General features: G+C 45.4%; 1 protein-coding gene and 2 long non-coding RNA genes across 3 annotated transcripts; 1 reads left to right on the forward strand and 2 right to left on the reverse strand.

The window, feature by feature from the left end:
- The first annotated feature begins 6,315 nt into the window (after positions 1–6,315).
- On the forward strand, positions 6,316–9,165 carry LOC133903302 (uncharacterized). Its single transcript, XM_062344608.1, has 3 exons — positions 6,316–6,611; positions 6,709–6,804; positions 8,750–9,165. Exons 1-2 carry the CDS (start codon positions 6,429–6,431, stop codon positions 6,772–6,774), a joined length of 249 nt encoding a protein of 82 aa, XP_062200592.1. The 5' UTR covers positions 6,316–6,428; the 3' UTR covers positions 6,775–6,804; positions 8,750–9,165.
- A 471-nt stretch (positions 9,166–9,636) lies between these two features.
- LOC133903303 (uncharacterized) lies at positions 9,637–14,518 on the reverse strand. The gene is made up of 2 exons (XR_009907213.1): positions 14,236–14,518; positions 9,637–9,942 (listed from the first exon to the last, which is right to left on the reverse strand). It is a non-coding gene; the product is annotated as an uncharacterized LOC133903303 (long non-coding RNA).
- A 165-nt stretch (positions 14,519–14,683) lies between these two features.
- Positions 14,684–15,537, reverse strand: LOC133903304 (uncharacterized). Its single transcript, XR_009907214.1, has 2 exons — positions 15,245–15,537; positions 14,684–15,103 (listed from the first exon to the last, which is right to left on the reverse strand). It is a non-coding gene; the product is annotated as an uncharacterized LOC133903304 (long non-coding RNA).
- Positions 15,538–16,961: the final 1,424 nt, after the last annotated feature.

The following is a 16,961-nucleotide window of genomic DNA, read 5'->3' on the forward strand; positions in this document are numbered from 1 at the left end:
AAGATCTTCTAAGAGCTTATGTGTTAACCTACGGAAAAGATTGAGAGAAAAGTCTAGCATTTGTTGAGTTCTCTTACAATGACAGTTTTCAAGCTAGCCTAAAAATATCGCTATTTGAGGCAATATATGAAGGAAAATGTGGAACACCTCTACTATGGTCAGAAGTAAGAGAGCGTTTGCTCTTTGGATCTACAATAATCAAGGACATAAAAGGGCAAGTTGTCAAGAACAGAGAGAATCTCAAGGCAACTCAGAGTAGGCAGAAATTTTATGCGGATAACCGAAGAAGGGAATTGACCTTTAAAGTTGAAGACTACGTCTATCTTGAGGTGTCCCCAATAAGAGGCACCCGAAGATTTCAAGTTCATGGGGAATTGGCACCCAGATATCTAGGTCCTTACAAGATGCTCAACAAGAGTGGCGCAATGGCATATAAGTTAGCACTCTGGAAGAAATATCCAATGCGCACAATGTATTCCATGTATCACAGTTAAAGAAATGTTTGAGAGTCCTAGAGGAATAGGTTCCCCTAGCTTTTATGGATCTACAACAAGATGTTTATTATCATGAGAGACCCATCAATATCTTGGACGTGGCAACTTGGCAAACCAGAAGGACAACAAACATATTTTATCGAGTACTATGGAGTAATCATACAAATGTAGAAGCTACGTGGGAACACAAAGAAGACCCGATGAAGGAGTTTCCCCACCTCTTTGAAGAACCTTTCGAATCTCGAGGGCGAGATTCCCTTCAAGTAGGGTAGGTTTGTAACATACTGAGTTTTTAGCATTTAGGTTATAGCAAAATTCATTCCTTTTTAAAAAAATCTAATTCTTTAAATCAACATAAAATCAAGGAAGTATATATTTGAATATATATATATATAAGTATGTATGTCTATATGTATATATTCAAATATATTATTATTGGCTAAGTATTCCAAAGGGCATCTGTCGGAGGATTAACTCCTGTCGCAGAGATCCCGAGAGACCCCTTTTTTAGAGATTCGGCCGGGGGGGATGATCCTGAATAAGTTTGTCGGAGAGATGAATGAGAGTAAATGCAACGGCCAGTGGATGGGGATTGATAATCTAGTGCAAAGAGAAGTAAATGCAACGGAATTTAGACAGGTTCGGGCCGCATGGGGGCGTAATACCCTACTCCTGTATGGATGTAATAATTGTCCTGAGGAAGTCCCTCAAGGATGTTGCCGGTTACCAGAATATTGTGTCTAACTAAGGGCTTAAGGCTCCTTGTTTTTGGACTGGGACTATGCCTTGAGTTGGTCTATGGTTCGATTCTTGCGGTCTCTTGTTTGATTGCTTGTTCGCTTGTTGGGTTGTTTTTTCTCTGTCTGTAAGAGCTTGAGGCCCCTTGTTCTTGGGTATGCCGACTCTTTTATGCACTCGCCGGCTGCGACATGCCCCGAACGGGAAGGAGGGGGCACAAGTTCCAAGATGTCACGACTGGGAAAGGTGTCATCATTTCTTCTGGGCGAAGTGACCGGGGGGTGGGAAACGCGGCGCACGCCCGGTCACCTGTCACCATAAACTCCCTGGCAACGGGCGCCGTAGAGAGGGCCCACCGGGCAGCCGCAGAGCAACCCGGTGCGCCCGCCCTGTCTTGTTCCTCTGCCACAGCAGGGCAGCGGACGGAACGCCTTGATCCTGACGATGTTATCCCGAGACACACCGGATGATACGGGACGGGACCCGTGCAATTAATAGCCCCACGCCTCTCTGCCAAAACATGGCAGGAACTGACACTGCGGCGGGAGCAGTTGGGGATGTCAGGCCACGCACGCTCATTGAATGCGATCTCGGACCTCTGACGGATTGACACCCCATTGGCGGGTGCCTCGGGGGTCTTTCTGAGTCGTCGGGGCACCGAGTGCTCGGGGTACTGTTCACCTCCCCGAGCACTCTCTCCCGAGAATACCTATCCTCGCCCTCGGGGTACCGGGTGCTCGGGGGTACTACTCACCTCCCCGAGCACTCTCTCCCGAGCACTCTTGCACGAACCTTCGGGGAACTGAGTGCTCGGGGGCTGCCACGCGCAACCCCGAGCACTCTCTCCCGAGCACTTTTGCATAGATCTTTCGGGGAACCGAGAGCCCGGGGGCTGCCACGTGCAGCCCCGAGCACTCCCTCCCGAGCACTTTCACACTGACCCTCGGGGAACTGAGCGCTTGGGGGCTGCCGCGCGCAGTCCCCGAGCACTCTCTCCCGGAACTTAGCTCTTCTGATCGTCGGGGGACTAGGGTGCTCGGGGGTGACCGGGCACCTCCCCGATCACATTCTTCCCGAAACTTAGACTTTACGAATCATCGGGGGACTGGGATGCTCGGGAACCAGTGACTGTGGCCCCAAGCACCTTCTCCCGGGACTTGAACTTTCCTCATCCCGCCGGAGGGACCTCGCGGGGTGGCGACACGTGGCGGATGGCCGGCCTGGCCTCGGGACTCAGGGACCCCCGGTTCCTGATACACCGACAGCATCGAGTTAGTTTATGAAGTTAAACATTGCATTAAGATGATCATTGCATCTTTGGTTTATTGGTTTTTTTGGTTCTTTGCATGGAGATTTGAATTTGAATGTCTCTTAAATTCAAATCTAATCTTTAGATTCAAATTTAGTTAAATCCAAATCTTTGTCAAATCCAGTTGGAATTCAAATACTTTGAGTTCAAACCTCTCCCAAAAACAAGGGCCTTAATCCAAATCCAAATTCAAATAATTCTATTTGAATGAACCCCAAATTAAATCCATTTATTTTTCTCTGGGCTGAACTTCCCTTCCTTTTTGGCCCAGCTCGCTCATTTCTCCTCCTAGGTTGCCCCCTTTCTCCCTCAGTCAAACCTAGCTCACCCAGGTCAGCCGGTCTATTTGTCCCTCGCGCGAGCCGCTGAGCATACCCCGGCCCAACAAAGCACAAGCTTGCCCAGGGCTGTCCCTTTCTCCTTTCTCATCCCACTGACACGCGGGGCCTGTAGACCTAGACCTTTCCCTAACCTCCAGCTCCAGCTTGCACTGTTCTCAGTCGTGTCACCCTTTCCCCTTGCGTTCAAGGCGTCAGAGACTTCTGTGCTTCTCTCTAGCCATCTCTCCCTCTCTCACCTCTATCGTGAGTATGGCTCGAGGTGCCCGTTTGACACACTGTGACTTAGGAGATCACCTTGCATGGTTGGCTGGTGGCTGGCACCCACGCGTCGCGCAAAACCTAGGCAAAAGCCACACCTTGTGTCGTCGTATTCATTGGGAGGACGGGTCGGCTCTATCTATCCTCCCCCCCTCTCTATAAAATGGGGAGCTGGCCGCACTCGACCCTCTTTCACCATTGCCCCACTATCCGCAATGATTCCCACACCGCCACTTTTGATCCGCTAGCTGCCACTGAAGAGCTCATCACCCAGAGTGCAATGGGATCATGGGAGGATGCCTGGTGTCATGAGGAGCATGGGGATGTGAAACCGTCCATCATCACTGCCCCCTGAACCTTCTCACCGCCGCCCACCTTTCCTTCCCCACAGACGCCAGTGAGCCTCCCCATCCCTCTCTTTCCCCTTCTTTGTAGCATGCTAGGGATGATGGAGGCCGCCATCGAGCGGCTACCCTTGGCTGGGGCTCGCGAGTGCCATGGCGATGAGCTCCTAACCACCAGTGTCAAATCCTCCTATGTTCGGCCTACTGTTATGAATACTTGTTTTAATCACTTAATCTAACTAAGTCTTTGTTTCATATATGAGTGTTTGCAAAGCCTACTGTTATGAATACTTGTTTGCCCAGTTTGATATTGAAGTTTGCTAGTCTTGATGTTTGTATTGCCTCGGCATGAGTAGATACTTATGTGGTGGTCTCTTTTAACATGATTCGTCTACTTGAACTTATGCACCAAAAACACTTGAGGATTAGCTTGTAAAATTTCATGCTCTTATCTCACTATCTCTTTTTGAGCTATTATGCGATTGCAAACTCCACATTCTACTCTCTATAGCCTTTTAATGTTTCTAGCTTGTGCAGATACTTTGTGATATACTTGTGAAAGCTCATTAGGTTTGTATATTCATGCTTTTCATGGCGTTTTTGGTCCTTGATGTTTGCATTTCCAAAGGGAGAGAAATTATGCATTAAATCACAAAGAATAAGAATCTTGCATAATGAAATCTATGCATTCATCAAGTGGCTTGTTATCTGCCTCTCTTCAAGCTTTTGCGATTCTTTTTATGTCAAGTGATATCTTTTACTTTTTCTTGAGTTTTTGGTCACTTGGATGAGCTTATCTTGTTTAAGTTTTTAAACCAAAATCTTTGTACTTTAAGGGTTGTCAATGTACTCATCAAGGGGAGATTGAGAAACTAAGTTGAAATTTACCTTAGTTTATATGTGATGAGTGATTGATAATGTTATTATTTTAGTTTGTTGATTTATGAATTGTATGAGCATGGTTATGTACTACAATTATGATCATGATTAACCAAAATTACAAAGAAAATAGAGTTAGCGTTTTTGTCTCTGACTCCAAAAAAATTGCATATGCTAGATGGTACGGCGCTGGGCACTTTGTACATGCCGGATGATTCGGCGCTTAGGAAGACTTCACACCAAAGTATTTTAGCTCAGAAGCAAAAGTTGAAGTATACGCTGGGTGATCTAGTGATGAAATGAAGTGTACACTGGATAGTCCGACGATGGAGTTAAATGAACACCAGAGCTTTTCTTGCAGAGAGGTTACAAATTAGCTCTGGTGGACTTATACTCACCGGATGGTCTGATGTTCAAAGGGATAAACGTCGGATGCTTCATTGGACCTTTTCCTGCAGAGAGGTTGCAAACTGGCTCTGGTGAACTTGTACTCGTTGGATGGTATGACATTCAAAGAGATGAACATCGGATGCTTCGTTAGAGTTTTTATTGCAAAGAGGTTGCAAGATGTCTGGTCTAGAGAAGGAGTACACATCAGTTGGTCCGATGCTCAGATGCTATGAGCACCGGATCATCTGGTGTTCATAATTTTTCTGAGATATGCTTTAATTGAGGATTTTGATTATGGACCGATCTATAATGGAGTTGGAGATATGTGAGTGATTGTCTCATGATGTGCAGGTGATGGATGCAACTTGGTGGTCGACGATAGGATGATCGAAACCAAGCGAGGTGCTTGGTGCTAGATGATCGAGGGGGACCAGGCGGAGTCAAGGTGATCCTAGATGTGCACATGGAGGTCAAGCAAAACATGAAAGGAAGGATGAAACGGTGTGTTGACAAAGTCAAGCAAAGGGATGCCGGTGCAAGTGACAGGATGGTATGAGGGACCAGGACCGGGAGACACTTGCTGACGATCAAGATCGCAAGATGGAGTACACATGTCATCATCGAGATGCTTGTTCAAGATGAAAGCAAGTGGCAGCAAGTCACACTTTGAGAAGCGTGTGAGACGGTTTCGCGTTTTGGCCTCAAAATATTGGAAGGATGGAGTGTTTGTGGTATTATTGCGACGCTTATGTCGAAGCGAAGCTAAATCGTGAAGGCTCAACTTGGAGAACTTGTTCTTGCGGTGGTCTTTTCTTTGGAGCAAAGATTTTTTTTTTCAAGTTTCTATCTTTCTATAGCAATGACTTGTGGGATATGTGACAATAGAACTTAGAGTTCATTTATACCCATGAGAGTCATGCTTGGAGTTTTTCGTAGCAACTAATGCCTCTCTAGTTTTTGCTTCCGCTTTGTTTTGAGGTGCGTTGGGTACCCATCATAGGAGAAGACCAAAAAAAATTGTAAGGTGTCTTCACCCCTCTCTAACGTCATTCTCGATCCTACAGACGCCATAAACTTTATACCATCCTATACGATATGAAGAAACAACTCTAGAAACTTGAGGGCAAAAGGAAAATATGCAATGAAGAATAAATGGAGAATGAGAAAGCTTATCGGGAAACAATAGTTCATCCTCCCAGATAAATACGTAGAACTATGGTGGTGGAGCTGCTCGTCACGTGAGCAGATTAAATATTGATTCCTGAAACATGGTACAAATTAAAGTACTAGCATCAAATATATGGTCTGAAGTGAAAGTTATTATTAAAAATACTTCAAATTGTGCCAATTGCCAAATACATTAACACACGATCTAAAATGAAATTTACTCTTAAAAAGATAACAATCCCGGCACCGGGTGCATGCGGCGGGGTCGGCCCTCCCTCCCACCCGCTTTCCCTCCCACCCGCCGTGCCGCGCTGCGATGCGATGCGCCTGGGGCCCGTGCCGTGCGGCCCGGTTTAGGTGCGCTTGAAAGAGGCACGCAACCTAACCCAACCACCGCGTCCGTGATCGCGCGAGCAGCCTACGCAGAGACGCAGCCAGCCCAGCCCACTCTCCACGCCGTGCACACTGACGCTTGAGAGCGCGAGAGACCGAGGCAGCTTCGAACCGGATGGGCTCCAGCGACCCGGCGGCCGACCCCCTGGGCCTCCTCTTCCGCACCCCCGGCGCGCTCTCCCGCCGCGTCGCCATGGCGCGCGACGCTGCCGCCGCCATGCCCGCGCTCCGCCCCTGGCTCGTCGACCTCCTCCCGCTCCTCGTCGTCCTCCTCATCGCCGCCCACGTCCTCGCCCTCGTACGTCCCCCCCCCTCTACTAACTCCCCTGCCGGCGGTGGTTGGTTGCTGTGATGCTAGCTGCTGGATTTGGGCTGAATTTGCTCCGCCGTCGCAGGGGTACTGGATCTATAGGCTCGCCACGGACGGGTCCAGGCAACCCGCGCGGAGCAAGAAGCACTAGGAAATGGCCGCCGCCGCCGCCTGGCCGGATGTAAGGCTCCTCTCCTACGCTCCCCCTCTTTCTTCTCTCATCGGTTGTGATGCTGTTGGTGGTGGTTATTGGAAGGATTGCTAGTTTGGCAAGGAGTTCCTGATTACGCGATTGCTAGCTGCTAGGCTTACGTGCGGGTGCCTGAAATGCTACGTTGCGATTGTGAATCTAGTGATGCTTAGCATGCGTGGTGCTAATGCTGATGCGTGCGTATCGTGATCTTGTGCTTCAGTATAACACAACAACTAATACGGTTTGAATTTTTATCCTTGGCAATGGGTTTGGGGCTTTGATCCAATTTACCTTTGGAAACTTGCTGTTGACCAGTTAATGAAGAAAAATGTTTCTGAAGATATTTTGGGCCCCCCTGGGATTCGGATATAGATTTGGTATAGGATAGTGGATGGTGATGCTTCTGGGGATGGTATGTTTGGTGGATCCAGGTTGATTTCTCCATTACTACTTTAGTATTCAATTACTGAACCCTTTTATAGAAGAACAATTATTGAACCCCACTGATTCTGATATCTGCATTTTCTCGATCATGGTTTGTTAAGCACTTTATGGAAGTTTTTTCTAAACATTGATTTCTTTTGTCTAAACCGTATAAAAAAATAAACATGTCTCCGTTGGTCTCATGTTTTGAAGATAAGTAAGGGCTTAACATGCTCTCACTCATTATTCTTGCATTTTTTATTACTGTGTTGTCATAAGAGAAGTTGATTTTTTTTACCATCGAATTTTATGTTTTTCCTATCGAAGCTTCAACATGGCTGGACTGTATTGGCTTATGTTTATTGGACCATGGACTGGTAGTAAAAGCAGAACTGGAATATGTTATTAGCTTTGCATTCAATGCTATTTTTTATTTTTCATTTTTTAAGCATTTATCATGATTTGCTTACCTTATACTGTATCCACTTTTACTGAAGCTAAACAAAATATGACAAGGAGCACCCTTCATAAAATCTAGCTTGTGTGTCATTTTCTTAGCTGTCTTAAATGCCAATCTTGTTCCACACTTCACACCAACTTTAAAATATGAATAGCTTCTGAGATGAAATGATTCATAGGCATTTTCCGCTCTAACATTGATCATCAAACTCTCTTTTCATCTAACATTTTGCAAATGAAAGAAAGAAGGAAAGAAAAGGCAAATGCTCGAGATCTGTGTTCTCTGAAAAAGTTGTAAAAGGCCTTTGACAAAAAAATTCAGATCAGATGAAGTCAGCAACTTGTATTTTGACCCAGTCAAAGCCTTTTTTTAAGAACAAGATGGTGTGGCGTAAACATTGGTAATTATGCATGTGTAAACTGCAAAGGGACTTCTTATCCTTTCTTCCTTTGTGCACTTACTACGATTTTTCTTCTTCTGATGAATCAATGATTTAAAGTACTCCTATTATGTATCTATTTATGAGCCTTCTGTAAGAGAGAATTTGGACCTTTTCATTTTACACTGCAAAATTTACGGTTTGGTATGTTGCCTTCTTAAGTGTGAGAGAGAGACATAAACCCATGGTTGATGCCTATGTTAACTTTACTATGTTTTAGAGGGAGCCATGGTACAATCAGTCTTTAAGTTATCTAGCAGCAAAAATACCTGTTGTTGCTCACACTCTCCCGTTACTTGAATCCACACAGCAGCTCAGCGTAACATCGTTCAAGCAACAAATGGCAACATGTTCAGTTGCCCATGTTAACCTTACTGCTAAGTCACTGTCTTATGTTTCTGCATTTCGTCTGCTGTAGAAGAGGGGCTCACAAACTCTCGTAACTTTTCTGGAGAGTAATTCTACAGTATTGACCATAAAACAGCAAATCTGAAATTTTGTTTTGCTCCAAATCTGCATAGTGCTCAAGTACCACCTTTCAAACACCAACATGAACCTGCTCAATACTTTAAACCTTCTGGAATTAATCATTTACATCCATTTCATTGCAGGCTTGCAGCCAGTGTTTGCCATTTAGGTCGTGCATCCTCTGCCTGTTGACCTCCAAGGTTTCCATCGTCGGGTGATGACATGGCAAAACTCCTGAAAGAGTTGAAGACACGGAACCAATCTCTTTCGGTGGTTTGTTCAGATGTTGGTTTCAAGAGTGACTCAGCTGATATGTGAAAGGAGGACCTTTATGAGCATAAATAGTTTTTAGTTGTTGAATAGGTTTGTCATTTGTTGACGTCTCCATGTAAAGACCGATACCTAGAAAAAGTGTGACACTTCATCTGATGCGGGCTTGTATAATCTTTTAAGCGACCTTTTCTTTGCTGGATTCAGGCACGGTGAAGTTTCAAGTCCTACTACTGTCTCGTCTGAAGATAACATGGGTGATCAGGTTATAGATCTCCACGGTTATTCCTCTGGGTTGTATTTGCAGTTCTAGACAGTCGCGTCAAGCAACATACGCCAAGTGTGCGCTACTGCCCTGTCAAGTGGCAGTTAGCTCAGTAGATCAGGAGTTTCCAAGATGATTTGAGTACTTGTCAGACTTGCGTCACCCATGTGTCGGCAGTCCATTCGTCGGTTCTTTACACTTGCCACAACACAGCTCAAGGCAAAAACAAAATATTTGACTGCAACGTTATAATAATCTATACAAAATCATACGAGCAGCCTACTGGATGGCTTGTGCCCAACAGCTGCTTCTCTTTGCGTTTCTTGCTTGAAAAGAGGATTCCAATTTCGCCTTTCCTCGTGGGGCGGCACGACAAACGGTACAAAGCAGATTCGCAGCACGTCGCAGATTCCCAAGTAGGGACTGTGGGGTCAAATCTCCTGAAACATTCTGACCTCCAAGCATGCAGAAAGAATGAAAGGCAAAAGATCACGCTGTCAGGAATCCAATCCCCACACTTACGGCACAAGTGTATTACTAGTGATCAACGTCTTTTGCACCAGAAAAAAAAAACCCAACGCGCTAAAAATCCAACAAAAAATGGAGAGAAAGAGATCTATTAGATCATTGTGCACTGAGTTAACTAACGCATGGTATTATCACAGCAAAGATGGACTGAATATTTCACTGTGGCCATTCAGGATCCAGCTAACGGCAGACTATGCAGAGGACGACCGCGACGATGATGATCAGGATGAGGAGCGGCAGCGAGATGACCAGCACGAACTCCATCCCCTCTCCCTGCAGAACAGATCGGTCAAAGTTCACATTATAGCTCGTTATTACTTTTAGTAATAGCAATATACTTTGTAACTTTCATGTTCAGAGGTGCTACTGTGTGTTTTTGCCTGAACTGCCGGAACTGTAGCACATCAACAGTATGAAGATTTGATCCACATCAGTCATAAAATCGAAAAGCGGTGCTCGGAACCCAACAGGCTGAGGAATTCAGGAGCGCCGGATTTCCGAAGGGACTTGTCAACAAACTCAAATCTTTGTTACTCGATACATGAACGGAACTTGGATGCCCACACAAAGGCACAACCATGGCGTTTGTCGGAAAAAATGGAGAACTGATGCTTTATCGGTGATGCCTTTTGGGTCAGACCTGGCCTTAGGATTTCTAGAACATGGCGCATTACAGAAGATTGTATAGGGTGGAAATAGTTTGGTTCGCTAATGGTTCTTTCCTTGGATTTGGATGAGATGACAATAGCTGATATCATATGTTCTCCATCAGTCTAGCTAGTAGTTGATTACTAGGTCCGGCAACAGGTCAGAGCGGGTCACGTCCCAACGGGTTTTACACTCGGTGGAGCAGGGGCGAAATTTGCCTCGCGGGGGTCGCAGGAAGGGGCCCGATAAGAGTTCGGATCGGGGGTAGGGCCAGTTAATCGCCCACAGGCGTCCACAGGTGCTCGAAAAGAAGCGATTCAGTGGCCTAGACGCACAACATGGCAACACACCCCAACCTAGTAGCCCATCGAGGCACCCACCGGGGCGGCGATATGTGTGCGGTCTGCGGTGCTACCTGCTAATCCTAGCTGCTTGTTTGTCGACGATGCCACGCCAAATCCACTACTGGCCCGCCACCACCCTCTAGGGCCCAGGTCATGCACCTGTCGGCATGTGCTGCCTCCCTTTGGCGCCCTGATGCTTCGGCCTCCACTCCCTGGACCTTGGCTCCCGTCGTCCCGCCTGCCGCTTGCCTCGACACGAGCCGCACGCCCGTGCCTCCCGCCTGGCCGCCGCATGCCAGCGCTTGCGACCCGCCTCGAATCCGACCCACCAGCATCGGTGACCGGTAAGTCCACCACCTGTCCACCTCATGCTTCTTTGCTCTTCCCCTTTATTCTCCCTCTCCCTATACCTGGGCCGCCGCTAGATGCCCAGATCCAATTTGGTTCTCTTTGTTCGTTCCTTTGTGCAGACCAGCATGGCAATTCATAATTTGAGGGAACATGTTAATTTTAGTCTATTCATTATCTTTCTTTGTTTCTACTTCCTACACTACATACTGTAGGGCACTTCCTGTTTCACTTTTAGCCAATCATGTAAACGTGGGTACATCACAAGATATTCTCAATCTAAAGCTACCATAACATGAATTAATCAATTATTGTTTGTATGCACTCTGTATTTTTGGTGTGTAAATATAGGATGTCATCGTTGTCTGCTGCTCATTTGGTCATAGATGCAATTGATCTCTGATTTACTACATGCTCTTAATTGTGTTTGTTTGATTTTGTTAGCTTGATTGGAAACGTCAACTCTTGGTACTAGTGTATCTCACACTGGTGGTGCTACTGTTGTTGCACAGTCTCATCTAGCTCAGCAGCTCAATTGGAATCTCAAGGTACTAGTATTGGATGATTGGATGATGCATTGATGGCTCTACAATTTGCTTCTGGCTACTTGTTTATCTTTCAATCCGTTATTTGATCTTTGGGAAAGATATGTGTTGTAATAAACTAGTAACGTACTATTCATTCTGTACTTCTGTTGTTAGCTTCTAGCTTGTTGCCAAGGATACTTGAATACTATCAATCTGTCATTTATCTGTCATGAGTGGAACTGTGGATCAGATCAGTGGATGTTGCTACACTGTCATGAACTTGATAATATTAGATGGGTCGTTTGTCTGTCTGATGAGTTCTTCTGTGATTATGCTGACTTAATATAGATACGGATATATGATCAAATTGTTTGCTATTATAGTCTACTGAAAGTCTGTTAGATGATGGTTTGCTATTATGGTCAAATTGTTTGCTTGTTTGTCCGATGAGTTCTTATGATTGTTTATTCTTCACTGTTAGTCTGTTCGCTAATCTAACATTAAGTCAGGTGAAGTATTATTGCTATGTGAGTGCTGCTATTCTTTTGGGTAATATGAGTTCTTCACTGTTTGCTAAAGTATTACTGAAGTATTATGAGTTATTCACTGTTTGTTGTTCTAACATTAAGTTAGGTGAAGTATTATTGCTATGTTTGCTAGGTAGAAGGTTCACTGATTACTGTGTAGAAGGTATATGATCAAATTGTTTGCTATTCTACCTATTCAAGATCATATCACTCGTGGGTCCCCACTAGACTCGGGTCCGAGGGTGATTTTGCACCCTTCAGGTGATTCGGGTTCAGGTCAGGTTTTTTTATTCAGGTTTTGGGTCAGGTGTGTTCTTGTTACATCCAGCCCCGACGCGCGTCGTTGCCAGGTCTATTGATTACTAGCACTTGGCAGTAGTTGGACACCATGGTCTTGACAGGATCACTCTACTTACCCCGTTTGGATAGGGTTTTTTTTATCTGTTAGTGTATTAAGTAAAGGAGTACCCTGGCTAATGGGCTCCGCAAGGGACCTAACAACTAGAGCAGCATACTCTCTGAAGTTTGGTCGATCGTGCGACTACAGCGACCAGTCTAACATCCGCCCGACCAGTCTTCCTATACCATCGCTTACACCCGCGACCAGCCCCACTGGTCGCAGGGCTAAATTTGACGCAACCTGTCCAGAGTGTAGTTGCTAATATCCACTCAAGTGTTTTTCCTCAGGCACCAGCACCAGAGGACGAAGTCATGGATGGCGCAGTTGGGCATTGTCCCATCCCGTAGTATTAAATGCAACAGTGCACGGCGGATGAGACGTTGTCAGCAGCCCGACCAGGCAAGTGGACGGGGTCGGCGCTGAAGGGTATTGTCCTATCCCGTAGCATTAAATACTGCGAGATAGAACTTTGCAGGCCGGCATGGTGGCGCATAGCGGATAGGACGTTGTCAGTAGTCCAACCAAGCAAGTGGACGGGGTCGGCACAAAAGGGCACTGTCCCGTCCCGTAGCATTGAATGTTGCGGGATAGAACTTTACAGGCCGGCACGGCGGCGCACGGCAGATAGGACATCATCAGTAGCCCGACCAGACAAGTGGATGAAGTTGGCACAAAAGGACCCTGTCCTGTCCCGTGGCATTAAACGCACGACAACTAGATGCATAATGCCCTTAGAGTAAGTGGGCACACTTAGTCCTCCGTAATGATGGTTTGGATTAGATACTAGGATGAGCAGATGCCTTTTTATTTAGACCCACATGTAAGTGCTCCTCCTCCCTATTATATAAAGGGATGAGGGCCCCGTTCCTAAAAGAGGAGACATACCAAGAAAAAAACATCATCTATAATCAACTGAGACCCTTTATAACACATATATGACGTAGGGCTATTATCCTCTGGGAGACCTGAACCTGTATAACTCCTTGTGTCCCCTAACCCACCGAACACAGACATCCATTTTTTGAAACACCGTCCATATGCTCACTGTCCAGCATACCACAGAATCACTATCAGAGATTTATCATCGATATCATCTTTTTCTGAAAAAGCCATAAGCTATCCAAACGCCTGGCTTCTGATATGATTTCTGGTGTTTTTTGGCTGATTGAGGAAGCGGCTGCGGCTGAAATGAATAAAAATCTGAGAAGCAGTTTTTAGCTAATTTTTCTAGCTTTTAGATGTGCTAAGAAGCTAATAATTTATTATAAAAATAAAAAAAATTCAATAGTCACATCAACTTCCTCAGTTAATCAGAAGTTCTGAATCCACTGCATATCAAACGGGCCCTTAATTTGAGACTACTCAATTTCCTAATTGTTTTGGTTTCAACTGAAAGCTAAAAAAAGCAATGTAAAATACATGAAGAAAAAAACTAGTCTTGACCTAACAAGGACACAATAGGCATAGCAGAATCACTCGCAGAACCAGAGTCGCCAAGGCATGGACAGACACGCGATGAAAGGGAGATTATGCTCAAAAATGAAAAAAGGACGAGATAAAAGGGAGAGGAAACTACAAATTATTGAAGACTCCACGGGGATGGATTCAGCTCGTGGTAGCCTTGATACATGAGACGACACGATCGAGCGCGGAGCCCTGGAACCGAGCTAGATTCGGTGCAGGCTGCACAGGGAATCAATCTTGCAGAGGACGCACGGGAGTCGTCGAACAGGTTGTGAAAGGACAAGACGACACAGTCTAGGGACGAGTACCTGTTCGAATCGAGCTGCCCTTCTTGCTCGTCTTGGACCGGCGAGCTGGAGGAGAGAGACGACCAGCGCAGCAATCGAGACGGCGAAGGGCTGTTGAGAGGAAGGAGAAGGCGACTGCTCGGGTGGTGGGAGGCCGTTAAATTAATCGGCCGGTGGAAGGAGAAAGGAGGAGCGAAAACGCGTGCCACGTGCCGGTCTGCCGGACGCCTGAATCTAGCTGGCCGGTGCTTGCTTAACAGTGAGAGTGAAGCCAGCCAGCTAACCAACTAGCTAGCTTCTCCTCGGTCATCAACCATTTCTTCGCTCCTAAGTAAACTATCTTTAGTACATATTTGAAAATTTATTCTCTATAATACTATTATAAGTATTATAAATATCAGTTTCTCTTCAACACTATAACGATTGATACTGTACCTGCTACAGAGTTTTTCGACCACTGATCAGCAAATTCGAGCAGCACAATACTTTACAGGGCACTGTATCACTAGAAAAAGAAACTGCTGTAGATAGCCTAATCCCAAGTTCACAACAGATCTATGCTTCTCTAGTTCCTTAGTTACAAATTAAGACTTTCGAGTACAAGAAAAATAGAAAGGAAAAAGACAAGAGGGCCAACCGATCAATGCTCAACTCACAATTCACACCGGACCGACGACAGTGGAGACGCACGCACGCACGCTGTTATGTTACGGTTACAAAATAGTCAGGGACTGACGACCCGGTGACGGCGATGGAAGGGAACGATGATTCAGCGGCAGATGATGCAGATGACGATGGCGACGATGATGGCAAGGACCACCAGCGGCAGCGAGATCACCAGCACCATCTCCATCGCTCTCGACCTCGCTGCGTTTGTTGCATACGCGGCCTGCATAAGGGAGAAAAACAACACGTTTACATATGAACAGAGCAGGTACAGAGAGCAGTGATCTTCAGTTGCCCCTGCCCCTGCACACGCATTGTCACGCGAGCACGGAGCATACGCGTTGAGGTGAGAGTTTTCACGTACCTGAGGCTGTGATCTGGACGTCGACGCACACGAGCAGGTAGCTCGATCCCTCCCGGCGTTCTCGCGCTCGATCGAGAGGGATCACGAGAACTTCTCCCGGAGCAGATCGGCGGCTTGGTCACGAGAGCGAGGCGGACCCCCGGGGGGGGGGGGTGGGGGGGTTAAATGGAGACGGAGCGGAAGGGGGACGGGGAAAGCGGAGGAATCGGTCGCAGGAATTGTCGGGGCCGGCCGCCGGCGTGTCGTCGCCTCGTCGGTCGGCTCGGTTAAGTGGGAGCTGCGAAGAGAATAGAAGCCGCCAAAGGCGACGCGTGCCACGTTCACGTACTTTTTTTTATCGATAATAGAAAAAAACTCCGATGTTTTTGTTCGTTTGATTTATACCACTATTATTTATTATTATATCATTTTAACTTAAAACTAAAGGTTGAAAGAGAATAAAAACATCATGGATCATAGGAATACAAATTATTAATCATATAGTCTAATACTAAATCACCATTCATTCTTAAAAAAAAAACTCTGTAGTTGCCATCTTCAAAACTTGGCACACCATGCTTAGATTTTCCCTCTCGTTTTAGTGTAGCATCAATCTTCAAAATTTTAGTCAGTAAGTAACTTTGAAAAGTTTCTGTATAGATGAGATATCAAGTTGATATGTGTATTGTGTTGCGTGTGATGAGTTATTGACAATTTGGATTTGAGATGATTTTAGTTGGCATGAGCTTGTTTGTATGTGATTTTGTTTATAGCTAATCAAAGTTTGAATTGGAACAGACTATTTTAAAGTCTAGAAAGAAATACCACACCAGAACATCCGGTGTGTGAATTTTTTATCAAACCAGATAGTCTGGTGGTATGGCGAAGTGACCACTAGAGTATTTTCAGTGCTGAAGAAAAAAAATAAAAGTAAACACCAGATAGTTCGGCGTTTCAGTGTGAGCACCGAAGGATATCGCAGGATATTTTTGTTGCAGAGAGATTGCATAAGAGTGGTTTAGTGTATTTGCACACGCTGAATTATCCGGTGATGGGCGTGAGATCACCGGAAGTTTTCACCGGACCTTTTATTACAGATAGTAAAAATTTTCTGAAACAATAGTGCTATACTCATCGGATGATGTGGTGTTCAGAGGCAAAACATGTCAGATCATCCGGTGTTCACGTTCAGTACAATATATTTTAAACTGAGGATTTGCAATTTTTGTTTTGAACTAACTTAGTTTGCAGTTGAGGAAACATGTTTGCTTGTTTTATAGTGTGTAGTTGATGGATACAACTTGACGGTTGATGGCGGAATGATTGATAGCGGTCTCATGATGTCCTCTACCTAGTAAAAACGTCCCCAGTCGTTAAATAATTAATTAACGTTTTGGGATGAATTAATTAGGTTAAAATTTCATTAATTCACCGTTAATTCTTTGCGAGTCCAAAATGTGTGAAACCAATTTTGCTAATCTTCTTATGACTTGTTCTATCTAGAAAAAATATTTTCATGCATTATATGGTATATTTTATGGCATTTCCTCATATGCGTATTGTAGTATACATATTTTCACTTCATTCATACTCATCATTGCACGCGCGCTCCCTTTTAGCGAACGAAGAACCGGAGCATGACGCGGGTATGAGCGAAGGCGGCAGCGAGCTCCCACATTTCTGTGAATTCTGTGCGGGGAGTGTCAGGCAAAACCAAGTATAGCAAGGCAAGCAACTG

The sequence above is a fragment of the Phragmites australis genome, chromosome 21, assembly GCF_958298935.1.
Source record: "Phragmites australis chromosome 21, lpPhrAust1.1, whole genome shotgun sequence".
Taxonomy (NCBI): domain Eukaryota; kingdom Viridiplantae; phylum Streptophyta; class Magnoliopsida; order Poales; family Poaceae; genus Phragmites; species Phragmites australis.